At 39.9% G+C, this 23,974-nt stretch overlaps 1 protein-coding gene across 1 annotated transcript in view; it reads right to left on the bottom strand.

The window, feature by feature from the left end:
• JAG2 (jagged canonical Notch ligand 2) overlaps positions 1 to 23,974 on the bottom strand; it is a 72,171-nt gene that overhangs the window by 41,254 nt on the left and 6,943 nt on the right. The window contains exon 3 of the mRNA XM_065838752.2: positions 3,461 to 3,515. Coding sequence (XP_065694824.1) covers positions 3,461 to 3,515 — 55 coding nt within the window. The remainder of the gene's footprint in view (positions 1 to 3,460; positions 3,516 to 23,974) is intronic.

Raw genomic sequence — 23,974 nt, forward strand, 5'->3', positions numbered from 1 at the left:
ATGGGTCCGTCACAGATCTGCTCTGAGCACCTTTGCCTTCCTTTCCATGGGTGCAAGGGAGAAAAGAGGGTGCTAGGACACAGAGGGAGGGAAGAACGACAACTGTTCTAAAGCCTTCAAATTGTTCAATGAAAACTTCTCTACAGGTTTCAGGGGGTTTTATTTCACAGAATCACAGAATGTCAGGGATTGGAAGGAACCTTAAAACATCATCTAGTGCAATCCCCCTGCCAGAGCAGGAACACCCAGATGAGGTTACAGGGGGATTCGTCCAGGCTGGTTTTGAATGTCTCCAGAGAAGGAGACTCCACAAGCCCCCTGGGCAGCCCGTTCCAGTGTTCTGTTACCCTCACCATGAAGAAGTTTCTTCTCATATTTAAGTGAAACCTCCTGTGTTCCAGTTTGTATCCATTGCTCCTTGTCCTATCATTGGCTGTCACCAAGAAGAGCCTGGCTCCATCCTCATGACACTCACCCTTCACATATTTATTAACATGAATGAGGTCACCCCTCAGTCTCCTCCAAGCTAAGGAGCCCCAGCTCCCTCAGCCTTTCCTCACACGGGAGATGCTCCACTCCCTTCATCATCTGTGTTGCCCTGCACTGGACTCTCTCCAGCAGTTCCCTGTCCTTCTGGAACTGAGGGGCCCAGAACTGGACACAATATTTCAGATGCGGTCTCACCAGGGCACAGTGGTGGTTTGTTGGTTTGTTTGGGGTTTTGTTTGTTTTAAATATCCACTTCAAAGTCCAAGTGGGAACAGACGACCTGCATTAAACTTTTAGCTTTACTTGTCCCCATTAAAGGAAAGCAAAACCTGACTCTGGAACAAATTAATCAGCTTATGGACATACTCTAGCAATTACTTTGATTAATCTTTCTTACAGTAGCAAAAGAAGACATGTAACCTGATCCAGAGATGAACTCGGTGTTCAGGATATGAGAGGGAGTTCAGCTTTCCACAGATAGTCTCTTTACCCCTCCAGGATGCAGGTATTTGTTTGTCTTTTCTCTGGAGGAGTTGCCATATTCCCTTTCCTATTCTCTCACATACGAGTTTTTACTGATCTGTTCCTGTTTGGCAGTTCAGTAGTCCTTGCAGAAACAAAAGGGAAGCATCTTTGCATTTTGACAGATTCACAAGGCAAAACTTATTGGACCAAGACCACTCAAAAGAGGAAAAAAAAACACAAACACACACAAAAAACCCACCACACACACACCAAAAAAAAAAAACAATAACAAAACACAAAGAAATCCCAAACAAACAAACAAACCCCACAACAACACACCCACATACCACACATGAACACATGATACCTTCAGCATTAAGCAATTCTTCCTAGGAATCCTATGCATCTCTAAATTGGAGCAGGTCTCAATCATGAAATCGGTAAACAGACTACAGAAATATTTTACCAAGACAAGCTAGTCTTCTGCTGAATTATAGGCCAAGAGAGCCTTTCTAAAGTCATGTGAGAAGCCTTTGAGGTTTCAGATGCAATATCTGCCAGCCTATATTAAAGGGAAGCTATCATTCCACTAGTAGTTTCTCATGAGCACTAAACTGTAACTTGACTCCCCTAGTCCATGGAAACCGTTAAATTAAGGAGATGGCCCACTGGGCCTCCAGAACACACTATATAACCTCTTGGCCTGAAGTTCAGGGGAAAAAAAAATGACATCAACGCAAGCAAACAGATTTGTTAGGGCTTGTTAAACTAAAAAGCATAAGAAAGACTTAATGCAAGCCTAATGTGACTGTTCCCTTATCAAGCATATTTAAAATGAAACCTGGGTTTTAAAGCTACAGGTTTGCAAGAGGATTCTGCAGATTCTAAGACATAAACATAGCAAGTTACAAGACCATTATTTGTTAAGTAGCTTATTAAAAAACAAAATTCAGCACTTAAATGCATACAGATCTGTTTTGAAAGATAGGTTCCTCATATTCATCCCCTTCTACATCATCTCATGTTCTGCCATCTAGAACTAGGGCATGAATATTTCAATATTTGCTCTATGAGCTGCCCCTACGTAAATTATTCCCAAGCTGGAAACTCTTTAAAGGAATTAACTTCATGTAGTACTTTTTGGTTGAAGCATTCAAGACGATGCCTCTGACTTGTTGCTATGTAGGATATGTAAACTTATTCAAGATTCAGGCTTACTCCACTCAGCACACAAGATCTCATTTTGAATACCATGTCCAGTTTTTGGAAGTGCCATTCAAGAAGGCTGTGAACCAACTGAAGGGTTGCAGCAACATGAATTACCAGAGATCTAAAGAAAACATACCTATTACAAAAGGTTGAAGGAGCTGTTTAAGCATGAAATAAGAAGCTTAACTCTAAGAGAGGGTGGGCTCAGGAACAAAGTACAAACTCATCATTACTTTGTCTATCATTGGAGATAGTGTGTGTCAGGAACACCTCTAAGTTAGGAAACTCTGTCAGGAAATGCAAGCGGGACTGATCCAAATACTTCAAAGAAAAGTACCCTGAAACTCTAACGTAGCCTTAATATCAATTGAGCTTTGCCAATTTTTTATGGTTGATGTTTGTTAAGGATGGTCAGAGAAGCGGCATAGAATTGAACCTATAATTAAAAACTGATAATTATTTGGGACAAACATCTGTTATCTCAATATTGAAACCCTTATATTCTTCTATATTGATCCCAGGCAAGATTGAATGGTCCATCATTAACCACAATGAAAGCTTGAAATTCACTTAACGCTTATAGCCAAAATACCATTTTAGACAGGTTTGTAAATCATTATTGGAGAGTAGATTCAAAAGCTGGAGTCCTACTTGAGCAACAGTATGGCAACCGGCACCTTCATATGACTTTGAAGTATTTATGCAATAATCTTGCTTTTCCTTCAGATGAATAGCCCTGCTCTGCTAGTGAGCATTAGCATTCACAGACCAGAAATGCAAGGTAACTTTCAGTACTTGAGAAGAAACAAAGAAAGAAGGAATCATACCATGATTTAGAACACTTCCATCAGAAACATCAAGCATGGTCTCTTTATGGAGAACAAGAATGCTTATTTGTTTACCTGATCATGGAAAGTGTTGCACAATGTGGTTATGGATAAACTGAGGAGAATTTAAAATGCAACTCTACAGCATAGACTATTTTCCTTTCCAAAAAAAAAAAAAAAGGGCATACCATGATTTTTAATCATTTTTAAACACTAATGATTAGGAGTCATGTCTCACAACCTCCACTTACTACTGTTCATCCTTTTTACTATCAGCAATAATTTTTCAGATTTCCTAACCCAATATTAATTGCCTGGATTAGTACATGCCCTTAAATAACAGGCTTACATTCAGACTGATATAGAGGAATGGCTAATTGCAGGAGCATACCAATCCCCCTCAGTCTTCCCGACCTGTGTACAAACAGCACAGAGTAGATGAAAACTGCAAGTTCTACATACATACTCACCAGATTTTGTGTCATTATCCCAATCCCATGCTTCTAGTATTAACGTGAACGATCTCTGAAAAGAAACAAAACACCAGTTAGATAGTCATAAACTACTGCTACACACCAGACACAAGCAGTGATTGGCAATTATTAGGTTGGTGCAAAAATAACTGCAGTTTTTTTACCTTGAATTTTAAATAATTATAAGTAGGCTCAGACACATCTTTATTAATCAAAATAGGAACCATTACAATCAACACATTTTTGCCAACAAGAAATAAGTTTGTTTATTCCTGCAGCATAAAAATCCGTGCTTCAGGATATAACAAACTGTTGGAAGCATTTTCTGCATCCTGCTGGCTGTGGAAACGTTTTCCCTGCAAAAAGTTGTCAAGATACTTGAAGCAGTAGTCAGTTGGCGAGAGGTCAAGTGAACATGGCGGATAAGGCAAAACTCTGTAGCCCAACTTGTTCAACTTTTGAAGCGTTGGTTGTGTGACATGCGGTCAGGTGTTGTCGTGGGGAAGAATCGAGTCCTTTCTGTTGACCAATGCCAGCTGCAGGCATTGTAGTTTCCAATGCATCTCATTGACTTGCTGAGCAGACTTCTCAGACAGAATGGTTTCACCGGGATTCAGAAAGCTGTAGTGGATCAGACTGACAGTAGAGCACCAAACAGTGACCATGACCTTTTTGTTTTGGTGCAAGTTTGGCTGTGGGAAGTGCATTGGAGGTTCTTCTCAGTCCAGCCACTGAGCTGGTTATTATCACATAAAAATCCACTGTTCATGGCACGTCACAATCAGATCAAGAAATGGTTCACTGTTGTTGGGTGGAATAAAAGATGACACTTCAAAACAACAATTTATTTGATTTTTGGTCAGCTCATGAGGCATGCACTTATTGAGTTTTTTCACCTTTCCAATTTGCTTCAACTGTCAAACAACCATGGAATGGTCGATGTTGAGTTCTTTGGCAACTTCTCGTGTAGTTGTAAGAGGATCAGCTTCAATGACTGCCCTCAACTAGTCATTGCCAACTTCCAACGGCCGGCCACTACACTCATCTTCAAGGCTCTCATCTCCTTTGTGAAGCTTCTTGAACCACCACTGCTGTCTGTTCATTGGCAGTTCCTGGGCCAAATGTGTTATTGTTGTGACTTGTCTCTGCTGCTTTACGACCCACTTGAACTTGAATAAGACAACTGCTTGAATTTGCTTTTTGTCTATCATAATTTCCATAGGCTAAAATAAATGTAAGATAAATAGCAAGTAGTAAGTCAGCAGCATAAAAAACAAGCCACAAAGTGAGAAAAGCACATTAAAATGACGTATAACATAACCACATTTATTTCAGAATGTATTCCAATATCCAGCGCTAAATTATAACAACGCAAAAACTGCCATTCCTTTTGCACCAACGTAATAGCAAACATTGCTGCTACAAGAAAGCCAACTGAAAGCAGTTTAAATTTTACTTCTCTGCTGTCATGTGAAAGCCCTTGAAGGCATCTTCTCAAAAGCATGAAATATAACAGCATTAAAAATTGTGGGGTGAAGCGTGCTACCAGCAAAACAAAAACATCCCTCCCCACACAGCAAGGACTGAATTATTATTCCCTTCCCACTGTATCTAATTTTCAGCTTTGCTTAGCCACAGAAATCCTTTTCAGAAGTAGCTCTAAAAGGTTTAAATGAAGTGAGGGGTTCTGAAGATTGGGAAACAGCTGGGATATTTAAGACTTAAGCAACTGAAGACCATTAAAAAAGGAATAAAATCAGAGTCATCCCTGCACAAAAACTGCACAAAAAAACCCGGTCTATAACAGATCATTTTGCTGTTTTCTAGGAAAAAAAAAAAAAAAATCTCTAAAGAACCACCACATCGACCTTGCATCTATCAAGATTTTAGACTTCTTTCTCATGAAAGGGGTAGGGTGAAACACAGACCTGGAAAAAACACAGCAGAAACGTAATTGTTAAAGGAAGCACAGCTGGTAGTATACTTTCCCCTGAGGAAAGAAGTTTTAAAATGATTTGGAAAAAACATGAAGGCTTTACTTCACTAAAGCAAGTCTTCATGTCTTTCTCTTGGTTTAATGACCAAATATGTAGGATAGATACTGATATAGCAAATTTTTTTAGGAAAAAGTTACTTTATGCATACATGTAATGTTTACCTGTTGAGTTTAACAAAAGCAGGTGTCAAACCCTTCAGCTTCAACAGTTTCCAGCTTGACCAAGCTAATGTTGAGATGCTCACACACATTTAAAACCAAGGAAAAAAACCTCTAAGAACAGAAACTTCTTGCACCACCATCAAAAAACCCTCATGTATACATCTTTATGCTTTGAGGCAAGCCACGCCAAAAACTGAAGCTCATTAAACACAGCAGAGCCAAGCCTTGATGTGTACAGAAATCATAGGCTAATGACCTATGATTCACGTGGACTTGGGGACATTCAGCCAATAAATTGAGAGCACTGTCTTAAGAAGCTGATTACTGAAGAATTCAGCTGCCTTTCACAGGGTGCTTAGGACCATTTTGCTGTTACATACAGACCATCCCCACCAAGGAGGGTTGATCGTAATGCTGAAATAACCCAATTTTAGAACAACAGCAGCAACAACAACAAAAAGATAAGTGCAGCACCCTAAGCAGAAGGGCTCTTCGCCTGAGGTCCTTTATGACTACAGCAAGGGACCAGTCTACTCAAATGAATTTAACTGAGTGCATATTTTTCTATTGTTTAGTTACATTACCATATAAACCACAAACTATGCTTTTGAACTACTTTTCTGTACTTGCAGCTTCAGACATATACCAAGGAAGATAATTTTCTATCGTTGAAACAGATAAAGGTTTAGTGGCAAATCACTGAAAAGGATAAAGGTTTAGTGGTAAACAGATTACACTCAAGGAAGGAGGGAAGAAAGAAGCTCAGCAGTGACAACACTGGACAGAGGCATATTTGAATTCCTTTGGAAAAGGACAACTGAGAGACCAGCTGAGATAAAAGCCTCTGCTTCTGAGGTAGAACAACATCACAGAACTCACAACTCCACAAATATTTTGAAAACAAAAGTTAGTGGAACATCACAGTAGCTTCACCCTTCAACTGCCTGCTCTCCCCTGTCCCCCAACCTCAGCCTTGAGGGAAGCAGGATAGCATCCTCCTGTATCCTGAAAACACTACCTGGTACGCATGTCCTAAAATAGTATCTGAAAAACAAGTGTGAACAGTATCAGAAAATAAGCCCTAAAGTTTGATTCTGGCAATCGCAAGTCTCCTTATTTTGGGTCAAAATTAAGAGTGCTAACCTAGGCAGGATTCTGCAAATCAGTGCAGGATCCAAAGCTCAGTTATCCACTTCCCCTGCTTTTAACAACCAATCTTCTAACATCGGTTTTCCTGTCTTCCACTGATTTATCTTAGAAGTACAAAATAGCGCTCAAGTGCTTACAGATGTCCACTTACTCATCTTATGTAAGTGTTGGTCTTTCCTACTGCAAATTGGCTGCTGCATCTGACTGCCCACACAGGCTAATACAGGGGAAGAAAAAAAAATAAAAAAAAAAAAAAAGCTGGACTTGCTGCCTTCAGAAACATACTGGTCAACTATGCTTTCCCGTCATGCCGCCTCGAAGCAGATTTGTATCTTTGCTTAGGATGCTAGAGAAGTTCTGCGGGTAAAGGAGCTCCATGCAATGCACTGCTCCAGCACACACGTGTGAATAGGGATAAAGAGGCATTCTACCAATTTTTACATGCTTAAAGTTAAGAGTTCCATAGCTCCGGTGGCAAATCTGACCATCTAAGCTCGCACAGGCTCTGGAGTTGAATAGATTCCTCTACTACCTCATAGCAACTTAACAGTACATTACAAGTAACCATGACTCTGGCGCACAGGTCTTCTTCCAAGATGTGGAACAACCGAATTTCTGGCCAAAAAACCAACCCTGCAGCCCACGCAGCTCGTGCTGCCTCCCAGTGGCAGACAGGGCAAGGACCTGGATCTGCAAGCCCCAACTTACACAGGCCTGGTGTCAAGCATTTGCTTCTACCCTCCTCCCACTGATGACCATCAAGAACTATGAGCCCATCTATAAAAAGCTTAAAGAACATCCGCAACAAAGGGAAGACCCACACTATTAAATCCTTTCACTTACTGGCATCCCATAGCCTCACTTTCCCCATGTCTACTTCTGGTCTAACAGTCAAGCACTTGGCCATTTACACATAAGCAACAATGCAGAGTAACATTTTAGGAAGAACTCAGTCACACTTCAAGAAATGAGAGATGTTATTCAAATGGCAGTAAATGGTATTGATAGACAAAGGCCCATTTACTGGAAAATCAGTTTCAGCTGGGACAGTTCTCAGTTGTGCAACTTCCTGCTCTCTACTGACAGTTACAGTCACCCTTAAAAACCCCCAACAGACACAGCAGGAACATAACCAGAAAAACTGATTTTGTGGCTATCCTACCTCTAGAGAAGACAATTCTGTTACCAACCCAACCTGGCACCTCTTCACACCTCCAGTTAGTCAATAACTACAAAGAGGAATTCCTCTCCACGGTAGTGTGAGGGATAATCACATTATAGTTTCTACACCTCAAAACCAGAAACAGATGCTTAATCTACTGGTTAAAAAACAAACGCACACCAAACACACACCTCTTCTGTCTGCCCCAAAGTACCAAGCCTTGCAAAATATCTGCTCAAGTTCTTATAAAAAGAAATGCAAAATTCAAAAGAACAGCTGAAAACTTAGAACGAAGCACCACTGTTACCAAATATGTCCATGGTATGCGGCACTGAGAGCTCTCCAGTTATTGCTCAACAATCAGAAACATTTGTTTGACTACCAGAAACATTTATTAGTGAAAATTTTATTATCCATATACTCACCCATACTGTAACCCTGCCCAATAACCAGAGTAAGAGCTGTAAGCTGAATAATGCATGAGTTCTGAAGAACACTTAGCTTACGTAATGGACATACTCATTTTATAAAAGCTCTACCATTGGCTTGCATTAGTCACGTCTGTGCTCTCCAACAGAAAGTCTAACATAGGCAACCCAGCACGACCTGCAAGTAACTCTTCTACAGCACAGATGCTTATACCAGACAACATCTTTCTTAAATTGTTATCCCAGAAAACAATTACAGAACTTGCATTAACTTAGCTCTTGTCCAGAATCTAAAGTCTACCCATACTGTGAATCTTTAAACCCCTCACATCACCAGCAGTGTACCAGTTTTTGACATATCATGAATAAGAAGTGGCTAGCTTATGCTATTTAAGGTAAAAAGTTATCCACAGGGGTCGTTCATTAATATAGATGTGTGTTTAAGTGCTGGCATAAATTTAACAGACAACTATTTTTCCAGCAAGCACCCCAAGAATGTCTCAAATCCATGAGTATTATGCATAATACACAGAAGTGGGTGAATACAGAGCACTGAAAACATACTTGATTCTACAGACTTTGGTGGCTATTTTATCCTCCATAGAAAACTAAACACAAGACAGCACTTGTGCTCATCAAATCAAACCCCAGAAGATGTTAAAGGGTACGAGTCAGAAGAGGAACACCAGCACACTTCTGCAGAAAAGCTCAGCTTTGTGAGGGAACCATTTTGTGGGAGTTAATTAAATAGATACACCAGGCAGTTTGGAAAGATAGAAATTAAGCCTGTTTATCCTGGTTATTCTGTTTCAGTTGTGTTCTTCTCAGGATTGGTGTTGACAACAGCAACTTCAAAGCATTATTCCACTGTTTACATTAAACAAAACACTCCCCATACTATCCCAGTACCTCCTTTCTGGGGAGGGGGGAAACAAGACCTGCAATATCGGTTTGGCATTTTCTTTATGTGAACTATTACTACTACCTTGATATTTACAAATCAACATTCAAAAGTGGTGTTTTTTGGTTTTTGTTTTGGTTTTGGTTGTTTTTGGCAAAACAGACATGTCAGACTTAGCCCAAGAACAACGATCAATCTGCTGACAGCGTTTTCCATCAGGTATAGAACTTATGTGCTGCAACTCAAAGCCTGAAAACTGCAAAAAGTTAAGGTTGAGGTTAAATCAATAGTTTATATTTTCTGCATCAATAACAAGCTATTGTGTATTAAAATACTTCTACTCTAAACAGACAAAGAATTACCACTTTCGTGTGAATAAAAGGACTTTGACTGGAATTTCTACATGGAAAAACCTCAGGAAAAAAAAAAAAATGAGGAACCGGCTATGAATTAGAAATAAGCGTGGCTCCTAAGTAAATCCAGAGCCCAGATTATCTTCCTGTTCCAGTCACACAGTAAACACAAGGCCTCATCACCAGTCCGTACCATTTCCTTTCAAACCTCAATCAAGGATATGCAACATTTCTACTTGAACATTTCAACAGTAAAAAAAAAAAAAGAGTTAAAAAGATTAAAAAGATTAAAAAACCAGCAGCATATCTTTACTCTTACTGCAGAGGTTACAAAAATTATACCAGTAGTAAGTCATCACCAGTATTTCTTGCAACCAAGCACATTAAGTCTTGATCGGCACAGTCAACTCTCAGATTTGCTTTCGTAAGAAACTTCTAGACAAGTCAGGCAAACACAGGTTTGAGGGCTTCCCCCCCAGCACCTCTCTCCCTCCCCCAAGCAGCATGTTTGCCATGGAAAAAGCTGACCTGAAGGCAGGCATATTCTGTTTCCTTCCCCAGGCGCCCTGCAGCTAGGCAAGTTCTTACAGCTCCCTCATGAATAAGCCAGAAGTGCAAAGAGAATAAGGGAGAAATGAAGAAACATTCTGAGCAGGTCCAGGACTCACCGTCAACGCAACTTTAAAGGCAGACAGATGGAAAAAGCCTGCAGGTTGGTCTTTTAGAAGTACACATTATAAAGACACAACTGAGACCTTTACCAAAGGAATAAATGTTCCCCATTTGTGGGGGGAAAGATGTTTCAGCCATGCAAGAACTTATCTGCTGAACGCAAAGGCCATTCCATCACACAAAATAAAGGCACCCATCCTCTAAACCCTCATTTTTCATTTGAGAAGTAAGCACCATTGGCATAACAAGTCCTAAACAAAAGCCTCCCCTTTGGAAACCAGGGCCAAAAAAACGAACAAAGAAAAAAACAAGTGTTATGAGTGCTGTGGAAGGCCAGGTTAAAATACTGCAAACAGCAGAGAGCAGAAACAGTTGAGCAACCTGCAGCTTTCTGTTTGAGAGCAATTACTGCAGTTATACTCCTCTTGGCCCAGGCACAAAAGCAGGATGGTGTTTACAAGCTTTGGAGCCCTCCTGTTGTTTGAGGGGATCTCTTCATGAACTAGCCCCACCTGACAGTCTTTAGGAAGTCTGCAAAACCAGGAGAAGGGGGGTATTTTTTGCCATGGTTAACAGCCAGCAGGCTGATATCTCCCCACCTACATGAATTTGAACACTTCATTCCACTCCTCCCCCAAACTAAGCAAAGTCAAAACTGGAGGAGTGTGTATGTGTGTACACATATGGGGGTGGCAAAGGGGAATATCTAGATGTCTAGACTATTAAGACTCATTTCATTGCAAAAGGAGCACAAATCAAAACAACAGGTGAATAATGCAGTCCGTCTCAGAGTTAATATATCAAATTTAACACCCAGGTAGAGACTAACCTCCCATTAAATAAAATTACCCAGGAACTGGGTGGAAAAATCCTACCAACAACCAGCTGCATGCATCTAAAAGATGAAACAACTTCAAGGAGGAACTCAAAGAGGTATTACAACATCTATCTGGCAGTGCCTAGTGCTTTGTGAAACAGGAGCAGAGAGTGATTCTCTCCAAGAGGATCAAACTACTAGATCATAACATACTTTACCACATGATATAATTTTAGGAAGATCTTCAAGTGAAAGTTTGAAGAGACTCTGATCCTGCTGCTATGGCAGAATGCAACAGGAGTTTCTTGATATGAGGGTGTCTTGGGACAGCAAACATTTTAGCTGTGGGCTTCTAAAAAACATCTGAAGTCACATATTAGCTTTAGCTTATGCCTGTAGAAACAATGACTCATTTTCAGGTAGCTCTCAAGAGGCAAAAATGCCATGCCTCTGACTAGAGCTCCTCAAGGGAGAACATTAATGCAGCCACCTCGGACCACATACAGAGCAAGGAGAAAGCTCTCTGGAGATCCACTTACATATGAGAAGCTAAACTATCAGAACACAGATTCCCAAAGCTTCTTGTAACTTGGCACCCTGGGTAAACTCAAAGCAAATCTCAGCCGATTCAACCCTTAGAGACCTGCATATTTGCTCTCAATACCTTGGGTACTGGCCCTGACCTTTGGTCCCAGCCTCTGTCAGACAGCTGCTGCAGACAGAGCAGCATCCTCCTTCAGTAAATAGGAAGCATCCACCTCACAGTTTTCAAAGTGCCAGGAGCAAATCACTACCTGCTTAACTCAGAAAAGCTGTGGGAGACCTGACCAGGCAGTAGTTATGTCAGAAGAAAAGCTGATCTGCCAACTACTCCCAGCTTCCAAAGCACAAAAAGGTTCTATTAGAGAAGAGCTCAACCCTATTTTAAAGCAGTGCCTTTCACCATTACAAGCACAGCAGAAATGCCAGTCCTGAGGAACAGAAGTAATTCCTGCCTCTGCTTTTTATAGCAGTCTGCTGTCCATACCCACCCCCTCCCGACTCCAGCACATACACATCTCCGTGCGTGGGGAGATCAAGTTCCTACTCTGAAGTCCAATCTGTCAGCTGGGGCCACTTCAATTTAAACAAACACCACAGGATTGGCTTCCAAATCATTTATTTCCCTCATACTTCCAGAACTACACAAACAAAACAAAATACCTCCATGCCAGTGAAAACATAGCTACTTGTCCTTTCCTGCAATTTTCCAGTAATAAATGAGAATAATATCAATGGGTAATACCAATGCAAGCTATCAGCTACCCCATTTACCAGTTTTATTGAAACACTTATTTTACTGCAAATACCTTCTGCTTATGCCACCTCTAGACACCTCCTGAGTACCACAAGTTTCAACAAAAGTATATCAAAAACATATCAATACATCAAGGATGACATAGATAAATATTTTTGTTTTGCCTACCAGATGAGCAAGCATAATGCTCATAAAAAATAATCTTTTTAATCTTAGGTGAATTATTAGTAACTAGAACTTTACTGTAGGGACTAGAATAGTAGCATTCTAGGAGGTCTTTAAACCAGTTCTTTAACTAATATATACGCAGTTTAATCTTAATCTTATTTCTTTCTCTTTCCATGGTATTTTTAAGAATTCTTTGTACCAACTGTCATAATGGGAGTACAGGATTTCAAATCCTGTTATTTAAACATCCAACCTTGATGAATATACACTTATTTTCAGGGAGCCTCATATAACCCTGAGTTAATGACACCTGTGACTTCGTTCTTCTTTGCAAGCTTTCATTGATAAAGCAAGGTATCACAAAATATGTCTTGTGACTTGTCAACTTCATAGAAAGCTGGTCCTTCAACCCACCAAAGACAGCTTGTTTCTCACCAAGCAAGATGCCTTCACAAGCTTCACCCAAGTTCTTTCATCAGACCACAGTAACACTCCCATCCCACTCTCATCCATGTCTTGACTACTTAATATTCACAAGTCAGTTGGGAAAGCGCACCCTGGCAAGATGGGATGCTGAAGAATGCGGTGGAAAACAGGGATTCTGTAAATGCAGGTGGAAGGAAGCAGTGTGGGAGGGACAGCATCCCCAGAAAGGGGATCTTAGAAATCAAAGGTCCAGAGAAAAGCAACAAGAAGGAAGAAAGAATCAAATTATTTCCATGAGAGGAATTAAAGACTTGATCAAAACTCCACATGGAATACAGACACCTGGAGTATGCAATAGAAGTTTACAACCCTACAAAAGACCCTGGAGAGGGTTAGGAATAGATCAACCATTTTCTTGTTCTCAACAAAAACTTTAGTTTTTTAGGGCATCAAATCAAGATAACAGGAACCACTGTTGGAAGAAATTAGATGGCACGTCATGAAATGTTTGGCAAAATGTTACACAGGCTCCCCAGGGGCAAAGTGGTTTTAAGACCTTACGGGTCCAAGGGCAGACTGGCACAGATACTGAGCAGAGACCAAGCAACTAGTTCAGAAGTTCTCTGGTTCAAAACAAAAGCTGGGAGAATTAAAATAAATTTTCTATATTCTTGCTCTTAACCTTCCATGAGCATTTGCTTATGTTGCCTGGACTCTGGTTTCAGTACAGGTGCTTTTCTGAAGCAAATATTCCAGTTCTTCTGATGGCTGACATTAAAACAAGACAGTACTTAAAACGCAGTTACACTGCAGAATCTTGCATGCCTGCCTGAGTATGTATCCCGGGGTAATCAAAATAACTACCAAGGAATGTTTGGAGAAAAAAAAAATGTAAGCCAGGAGAAAGAAAACACAGTTCTGAATTAGGTTTATAATTTTCTCAGAACACCTCTTTGAAAGCCATGTCAGAAGTCATAACTGAAAAACCTGATCAAGATTCTTCTTTCTGCCATACTGAAATGTCACATGAAATAATTGAAAACAAATCACCAAACCATGTACCTGCTGCAGTAGATGCAACAAATGCTATTCAGAGAAAAGACAAGCTGAGATAAAGCATTTAACTGGGAGATCTTACTATTTGGAATAAAGATTTAGGTGACTATAAGCTTTTCCGAAACTTCCCCTAAGGAACAGCTAATCACTCTTAAAAGACGGTCTGGATTAATTCAGGTGGCACAAAGCAGAACATACTGTCATCCAAGGCAAGATAAGAGAAATGCACAAATACAACAAGATTGTCAAGTGAAATACTAAGCTTACTGATTTAATAGCATTTTTTCAACATAAAAATTTATCAGCACATTTGTGATACAGATCCTGGTTTAACTATTAAAAACAGTATTTGTCTTGGGGAAAACTAAACTGAGGTTTACACAGAAAGGTAACCAAAATAATTAGGCAATTAATCTTCAAACTTTAGTTGTTATACAAATATATAGTCAAAATCGGTTCCTACTGGCTTCTACATAACATAGATGAAGGCCGGTGCTATTCAGAGTTACTCTTACTCCACTAGAGGTGATGCTGCACTGTCTATACACGTCACTGAGCCAAATATCACAGGTCTAGACAGACATGTTCTTCTACACTATCTGAAGAATACCTCTCCCATTAAAAGCCAGACCTCTCAGTCACTCAGAAACCAGTCTCACTAAGAAGAACCAAAACAGCTTTCAAAACATCACCTATACTCTCACTCTCCAGGGGAAATAAGGGGAAGAAGCAAACAGGCATGGTGAATACTGGGTTAGCATAACCCATGCAAATGCTGTGAAGGCAAGAGCACCTGTGACAGGCTGGAAATACCAACTACGAAGAAGTGTTAGAGCTTTAAAGCCAGAATCGGGGAAAAAATTAAATTAAAAAAAAATTAAAAAAAATCAGACTTAGTGCAGAAGTTTCCCTAACTTGACTGAACCACCTCAAAAGCAACACTGCTGTCTGTAAAACTTATCTTCAAATATTGTAAGAAGGTATTATCAGCACTCAAGACACAGCCTTCAGAGCCACACTGATTGCTTCAGTTTCTAGAAGATGCTCCTTGACACTCTGAACGGCTACCCAAAGTACTCCTGATGAAGGGAAATAGTATATCTGCTTAGCTGCTGCAGCAGATCCAAAGGGCTATGGACTTGACAGTCACTATAGGCTCAGTCCAGGGCTCCGACAACACGGATATAGAATTTGAGCCAAGATCAGAATCTTTAGTGACCTCAGGAAACATGTTTTAGACTAAAAAGAATAGGGGTTCTATCACAGGCCTTTTGGGGCCACACCTATGGAGTTAAACCTGTTTCAGGTATAGTTTTTGATTTGAACTTTTGCACACTGTCTGGGAGGGAAAACATGCCTTAAACATCTTGGTCAGTACTCACAGAACACAACCTCCTTCAGGTCTCTAACCAGTCATGGCAAAAGACTTCCAGAAACTCAGTAAAACTGCTTTTCTTGTACAAAAAGGAAGCCCATTCCACCACGCACATTCCAGTCTGCAAAGAGCATGGCAGATTTTGCCTGCACCTTGGAGACGGATTGTTAGATCTGCTGGACACAGGCCCACCTAAAACACCCCAAAAAAGCTTTAGGCACATGTAAAACAGGCCTCAAAAAGGACAGCTTGTTCCAACTCTGGCCAGCTCTTCCAGATGCTAGAGCACTGCAAAGCTCTGTTTGCTCATACACAACCCAGTGTGGAAGAACAAACTGCACTATAAAGAAGGATGATATGCACGCAAACTAAAATCCGACAGAAAAGAGTCTTAACAAATCATCTTTCTTGTCACTTAGCTTTGTTTCAGTAGCTGATCAGAGGTAATGATGAGCACAAAACACAAAAGAGTTAACACAACCAGCAAATACCAGCACTCAGAAGCAGCATTAGTGACCCTTCCTACTGCCACAGCTCCCCTCTGTGAGTTCATTTACCTAACACAACTATATACAGTAAACCTTTAGACAATCTGATTAAAAGTTAACCAATCTTTAAATATCCTTTGATATAGGTGTTAATATGCCTTGCTCCAACAAGGTTTTCTGGGAAGCAGACTGGGATATAAAATATCATGAGCAAGCTTTCCTTCCATACCTTAGAAGAATTCTGTATTATAGAAAAGCCAGTCAATTACCAAAACAAAACTAATTTAAACAAAACAGCTACCAAAGCAATAGAATTTGGTGTACTATACTACAACCATACAAAAATAAGAGACAACATCCAGTAGTTTACCCAAAGGTAGTCAAACAAGTGCCACAGTTTGTATTGTACCTGTCTCTCAAATGGGAGAACCCAGTGTAACCTCCACAGGTTTTGTTTCTCATTCTGACAGTTCTAGAGCAGAAACAGCACGAAGGAACATGAAATTAAACCCCATGTGCATCAAGAATGCAAACACGCTAGAACCTCAGGTTCTATCCTTCCCTTCCATCCTATTCAAGTAGAACACAGGGTGTTGATTTTTGATTGAGATTAAATCAGAAGTTATCTACAAGAGAAAAGAGTAGCAATTCCAGTAGATATTTCTCTGTGAGTATCCAATTCTAGTGGACAAAAAAGTGAGAAACCTATTAGAAAACACTGTTTTAAACAGAGTCACAGGATTAAATTTCAACAGCCATTTTGCCTGATCATTTCATAAAAGGAAATAGACAAGCTATTTACATCATGGATACTGTCATGAGATCACAGCTATTAAGACAGTCCTCTCTACCACCACAGTGGCCAGTACTACCAGTTTCCAGAAGTCCACTAAGTTAATCTGACAGCAAAGAACAGAAGAAAGTATTGATGAAATTAGAGGACAGAGGAAAAAAACTTTTAGGAAGAGATGTACAACACCATGCAGACAGTTGGGTACCATTTTAACATCACTGTATTAGATTTAAGCAGGAGCTTTCAGCCTTGCTACCACCTTTGAACTGTTTCAGACAAACTTGATATTAACCAAGTATCCATGCCCTCCTCCTCTCCTAAAGTTTTGGAAGAAGTCCAAGATAAATTAAGCCCATTATATGTACTCTTTCTTTTTGCATTAATGAAAATGTAGCTAGATTGCCTCTTTTGAAGTGTATGTAACAACCATGAAGACCCATTAATGGTTAGTGCAAGACTTGTTTTATGCTAATATTTAGAATTCAAAGATGAACTGGTAATTAATACTGCTCTTCCCCTCCCCTCCACGCTCCATGTGGCATGGATATTAGTGTCCTCTGGGCACTTAGAGCCATGCATCATTATAATTTCAACTTGAAGTCTAGAGGGAATTAAACTAGCTATGTAATAACAGACGTTAATTATTGTTCTAAACACAGAACACCTGCATGCACTCTCTTTTGTATTGGAAATATGCATACTAAGAAGTTAGGCAAATATGGAAAAAGAAGAAAAGATATGCCTCGAAGTTCTATGTATGCAAATTTCCCAGGAAGAGAAAGTAGTGTTTTAATCTTCACCCTTTTAAATTATGTTAGCTGTTGACAGCACTGCAGCTCTCTCTTTGTTTTTGAAAAAGAAAATGCCCACAAAACCAAGTCAAGCTAATGAGCCTGGATGTCTTGCCCTAGGAAGAGGAGAGGCCCATACTCAACCTCTGTTCCTAAGGGAGCACTGTTTTTCTAAATCCTCTTCAACTCTCTCATCAATCCTACCCAAATGAGTCAACTCTAGAGCTAGTTGGGCAGCATCCATCACATTTGAAACACGACACACAAGGCAAAGGCTTCACTGGCCCACAGTGATGGCAACAGCTGACTGATCAAACATTTGTGTAGCTCCAAACAAGATGCATCACTTTTCTCCAGTGGCGTTGGCTCTGAGCACAGGTATCGTCATACGCCTTCTCACTATAAAGGACCACAAATGTCTAAGTTTTATTGCTACATGAGTTGCACAACCATTTCAGTCAATTTGAATTTTGCATTTTCACAAGAGATTTACCAAATAGATTGTACATTTCCTCACAACTAATAACATGTCATTAATCCAGAAAAAGTGGATAATGCCCTTAAGTTGTCCTTCATTTTAGCCCCAAACTGAACACCAGCTCAGTTTTGAATTTCCATACACACTAAAGAGGCTGGCAGAGAAACAAACAGAAGGAAAATGCCTTATTTCAACTTCATGGACAGCTGCTCACCTTCCTGTACAACCTCCTCCGCTCTCTGAACCAGGACACGGCAGACACAACCAAAGCTACATCCGTATCTTCCTGTTCTCCATAAATCTACAGGAATAAGCTGAGAAATAAGTCACCACTATAAGAGATGGTGCAGGTTCTTTTATCAAGACATACAAGGAGCTTGAATAAAGGATTACACAGGGATTCTGCACAGACATGCGTACTTAGTTAAATATGTGGAAGTACCAGAATTCAGTTGAGAAAAAAGTTCATAGTCATGTTCCTGAAACAAATGCTTATATCATATTCCAGCAGCAGAACTGAATCTTCTGAACAGTACTTTGTGGCTACAGTAAATCTTTATCACATGCTTGCAGCACCAAGCACTACACTGTATTTAATTACCATTAAAAATGAACTGCTTGCAGCCACAAATAAACACAGCATACGATAATGTATGTAGCCTACAATTCCAAGGTACCTATTGGAATATATGTCAACAAAGACTTGATCAATCCCACCATAACTAAGCAGCATCAGAACTTTAATATCAAATTATATCTTTCAGATTAATGTAAACTGGAGGGGATCTGACCCCTACTTACTTCTCCGGTGGGCACCAGTGTTACAGCTTTCCTCATAAGGATGAGTATCAATGGAGAAACAGAATGAAAACATAAAGAAAACTAACATTAAAAAACCTGGAGACTAATTTTGCTAGTCCAAAGCTGGACTCATAATTCAAGAATGCGTACTAATGAATAATATTCAATTTCTTTGGTATTTCATATGCCACTGACTCTTTCACTGTTCTGTCTTCTCCAGATTCTTTGGCAAGCTGAAACTTCACGGATTACCAAATCTTCAAAATCCATCCTAAGGGTTTAGGAACAAACAAATTATCACTGAACAGCAAGCTGCCACAAGTCAGACTATCTTTTCCTGCAGCTAAAGCTTATTTTATGTACCTTACATCTGTGGTGATCTGGGAGTAGATATGAACAGCTTGCAAAGACCTGTTGATATGCAACAGTTTGTTTTTCTAAGGCATGTGACAATTAGGTTCTGACAGTCCACACTTTAAGTCCAGGACATGCAGTGTTAGGAAAAAAAGAGATTTGAGTTCTGGGAATCAACTTCCAAAGAATTGCCACCAGCTGGGTTTGAGCAACCACTTCACCCTTCACCTCTCACAGAGCAAGAGGAGATGTGCAGGGACTACAAGCTATAAACCATACAACCCTGGAGTTATCACAGCTTAACAGCAAACACCAAAAGGTACTGCAGGAGCACAAACTATTTGACAGCCAACATCTTAAGTATGTATGCAAGTCTAAACATTTCAGTTTCTCTACTTCCTTCCCTTCCTCACCTTCTGATAGAAGAAAGCACTGGTCTGTGTGGATGAATCATGGAAACAATACTCTGTTCTACAAAGGTCTACAATAGCCAACTACAACACTAAAAAATTTTGGGCCTATTTATAAACATATGGTTTAAACAACAGTTTAACCAACACAGGAAGTGTAAAAACTCCACGTTGTGATACAAAGAAAATCATGCTATTGTAAAGTAAAAGGTAATTAGAAATATCAAAGTACCTACAAAAATTTTTTGTACATTAAGAGAAAGGAACTGCCACTAAAACATATTAGACAGCAGCAGAGGTGCAATGCTATTAAAATTGTCCTCAACCAATAGGAATACCAGTAAATGGTACCAAAAAAGGCACACCCTAAAATACTTCTGCTTCAGTCTTGGAGTAGATCAATAATTAAGCTATTTACATTTTTCTTAACTTACTGCTTTGAGTACGTGTCAGTCAAGACTTCAAGTATGAACACGCTCCCTAATTAGAACTTCAGTTCTCCAGCTGGAATCCTGGACCTTCAACATTCAAAGTGCAGATTGTGTTTTAAGGCAGATATTTCAATTTTACAAACACTATAAACAGAATTATACATATTCAAGGAAAAAAGAGACTGAAATAATCCTATTTGATGCGTTAGGTTAACTATCATCTCATACAACATTTCACTATAATTTGCATGTACAGAAGTGTTTTGGAAGGAGCAAGGAAAGCTAGCTCTACCTAAAACAAGCATTTTCTACCAACTGTAAGATACTGCATCAATACTAACACTAATTCCAATTTGAACATTAGATGACTAAAGTTATTTAAGCTGGTTTGTTCGAAGTACTAGAATGCACAGGAGAAACTAGAGGCCTAGTGGACTAAGGTGGAAGTAGACGAGGCATTGCAAAAACAATTTAAGTGGAATAGCAATCAAATAGTAATGTACCAAACAGAAAACACCAGGAACACATGCTGCTAGGAACAAGATACATGTAATCAGGACTTTCAAGCCCAAAGCAGGATGAAAACAGATTGCAGTTTATGTACTAATACTCCAGTCTTATCTCAGATTTAAAAAAAAAAACAACTTCAGAGAATGAGCACCTGTGCATCTGTCCAAGGGGCATATAATTGGTTACTCAAGGACTATTAGGCTGTTTCTTAGCAACCTCTGCAAGCTCTAATCAAGTAAGACTAAGATTGTCATTTAGCCTTGAAATGCCTGGCCCTTTCCATCTAATACAGCATTCTAACTGCTACTGAGGAGCAAACAGTAATTTCAACCACAGATAAAATCCGTGATTACTGTGCGTTTCAGCTGAGAGTACCTCTTACCATTTGCTATCAGGGGATCTTCATGTCAAATATGCTTTTTACACTTAATTTAGGGTCCGAAACACCAATTCATAAAATAAACTTTTAATTTTCTTCCTTTTTATACAAAATAAAGGCTAACTACAACTCAAAAAAAAAATCACCTTGGGAATAAAGTTTAATATGTGAGTAGAAGGTATAGCTCAACCATTACACAACAACATTTTAGCAATAAAACATTCTCCAAATATAATTATTAGTTACAAGAAAAAAGCTTAATATCAAAAGCAGCAGTAGAGACATATTAGGGAAATAGCAAGCATTTATCCCAGAGCATTGGATTCCCCAAACCAAATATCTTTAAGCAAAACTCTGGCCATCAGACCAGGAAAAAAAAAGCCAGAGGCATCTGAGTAAATGAAAAATAAACCCATATGTACAGTGTCATTGCTCACCTATAGTATCAATGGACATATGGTAGCCTCCAATTAAGACAGCAGTCTTGAAGATTAAGTTTTATAGAGAGTATTTTTCGTTATACAGTAAGCAAAGGCACCAAAAGTCTACAGTTAAACCAGGACAGTCGCTCCTCCCCGACACGAGATCATCTACCTGAGAGCTATCGCACAGCTCTTCCAGCTCTCACCCTCCCAACAGGTCTCCAAGGTTGCACAGCAAGGGAAGGCAGCAGCTCTAAGAGGGTCCCACCACCCCATAAGGAGACAGAAGTTGAGCAGATGCTCAACATGACCTAGCACAGACGGTCTTAGCCATCCATACTGCTTCATTCTGCAACCCTGGGGGCAGTGGACAGGGTCCATGCCCACCTCCTGCTCACACAGCAGCTCAACAGGCAGCTCCAAAGCCACCAACTGGACATGGCAGATAGCCTGGCCAGCTGTCACCTCCAGCCAAAGATGGATCAATATTAGACACTAACCAGAAGCCACAGCAGCTTTCTAGCGAGAAGCCCAAAGGCATATCCATGTGATAGAGAGGTAAAGAACAGCAGAGTCACTGTCAAGAAACAGTAGCAACTATCCTTTGGGTAGCAGCCAGAAGCAATGCCTGTATACCCTTACTCCTTGCTTCTTGAAGTAGCTTCTCTCCTCCCAAATTGCTGCTCCCAAGCTGCTTCTAGATCAGAGGATTACTAGCAGCTAGAATTGGAAAGGACCAAGGAAAGTACATGATGTGCTAGCAGGAAAGCGCCCTCCCTTTTTAGTCTCTTCAGTAGGCAGAGAAGCTGTGAACTAGAGCAAGCAATGAAAACAGGACCCACACAGAGTTGACAAAACATCAGCTCTGTTTTCAGAAGAGGAGGGAGGGAAGCTTTCAGGCACACAGCAATTTAAAGCTTCTGCAGATGAGTAAGGATACTATGTGATCATAGCTGCTTTATGAACTTAATAAAAGAGTTTTAAAGTACGTTCATAGCATGTATTTCAGAGCCAACACTCGCAGAAAGCTACACCTACAGGGACAACAAGTGAAGGAGTCAGACTGCACAGGAAGGATGGATCCCACTCCTCTCACCTACAGGTGTTGCTCAAGAGGGGCCAGGCAGCTACTGGCCCACAGAGACAACACAAACGAAAGCCATTGTAAAAGTTAAAGACAAAATCATCATCATTTACCTTGCACATCTGCCTCAAATACAATCCTTCTCATACAATAAAAACTTTGTTACAACTGATTAATGACAAACAGATTAAAAATGCACTACACTATTTCTGGCATTTTTTTATACCCAGGAAACAGTTGGGTTACATCATTTATTTTTCAACAATCACTTTTTTTCTTGCAGCTTTTGTGCTGACAGTGAACTCAGTAACTCAGAGCGAGCTGGAGTTGAACGAGGAACACAAGCAGCACCATCAAACACACAAGGCAGCTTTTACAACACAGAGCTTCTCAACATCTACCCCACCAGATTTCCTTGAACTTGACAGGACTGCTCAGAAAGTCTACAGTGCGGTGGGAACACGGCCCAATTAGGCCAAACATCACAAGTCTGATATAAACACAACCAATTATGGTTTTACCCCAAGCAACTATGTTAAAGATAAACCTGATTGTTTTAAGATTAAAGCTACAAGTAGTCATGTTTTCAGCAGACCGTTTTGTTTTTTTTTTTTTTTTTTTTTTTTTTGAGGAAACCGTGTTTGAAATATCTTCAAACAGAGAGTGCTACAGAGCCTTCATCATGTTGTGGTGAAGGGAACATGCTCTGTTCCTACCTCACCCTGTTCTCCAGCTCACATCTCCAGTGTAATCCTCACAGCTTTAGCACCTATTCCATTTTCAGTCATATATTTAATGCCCACACCAGCTGTGTGGCTAGGAGGACAGCACTTATTGAGTGGCAGGAGTACCTTCACGAATAAAGATTAGAAAGTTGGTAAAAGGGATATAAGCATACCACTCTCAGTGTCTGGGAGGTAAGGTTATTTGTTTGCAACTTTTGAGTTCAGCCTCAGTGTTTCTAATAAATAAGCAAGTATTTATTTAAGGAAGCTTTGAAGGAGTATAAATAGAAATCTTCTTTACCATCCCTGTGACATTCAAAAACCTCTCAGAGCTTTAAGGTATAAAAGCTTAAATAGTTAGCAAAATACTGTCCTCTGAGGCCTATTTATTTCAAAGACATAAGAAATTCTAGATGTAGTGACATCAATGTATGAAAGATTAGGAGTGCAAAGAACATTTCTGCTTAAAATTAGAAGACAGATTTTCTATAGTTACATGAAACTTAAGTCTTTAGGCTTTCTATTCTAGGCAAGCTGCAAATAGTTGCTGGCACACAGAGCATGCCAATAATAAATCCCTTTTTCAAAGGGTGGTTCTGAAGTGCTCACCATGAAGGCCTTGATTCTTTTTTAGAGGTGACACCTGCAGCTGCTATTGAAATCAACTGGAGTTGTCACTACGCAGCATTGCTAAAGTCAGTCTCTATAACATCACCCAATCATCTTCTTTTAAGAAAGAGCATAACAAAACCTGCAAGCTACTCTTTGCATTTGCGTGACTTGAAAATAAGGGATATTATTTATATAACAAGCCATTCTCCCAACCTCAGCCTTTCATTTCTGATAAAAAAAGTCTGAAGGCAAAGACAGCACTGAGCAGCTG

The sequence above is a fragment of the Patagioenas fasciata genome, chromosome 5 (genome assembly GCF_037038585.1).
Source record: "Patagioenas fasciata isolate bPatFas1 chromosome 5, bPatFas1.hap1, whole genome shotgun sequence".
Taxonomy (NCBI): domain Eukaryota; kingdom Metazoa; phylum Chordata; class Aves; order Columbiformes; family Columbidae; genus Patagioenas; species Patagioenas fasciata.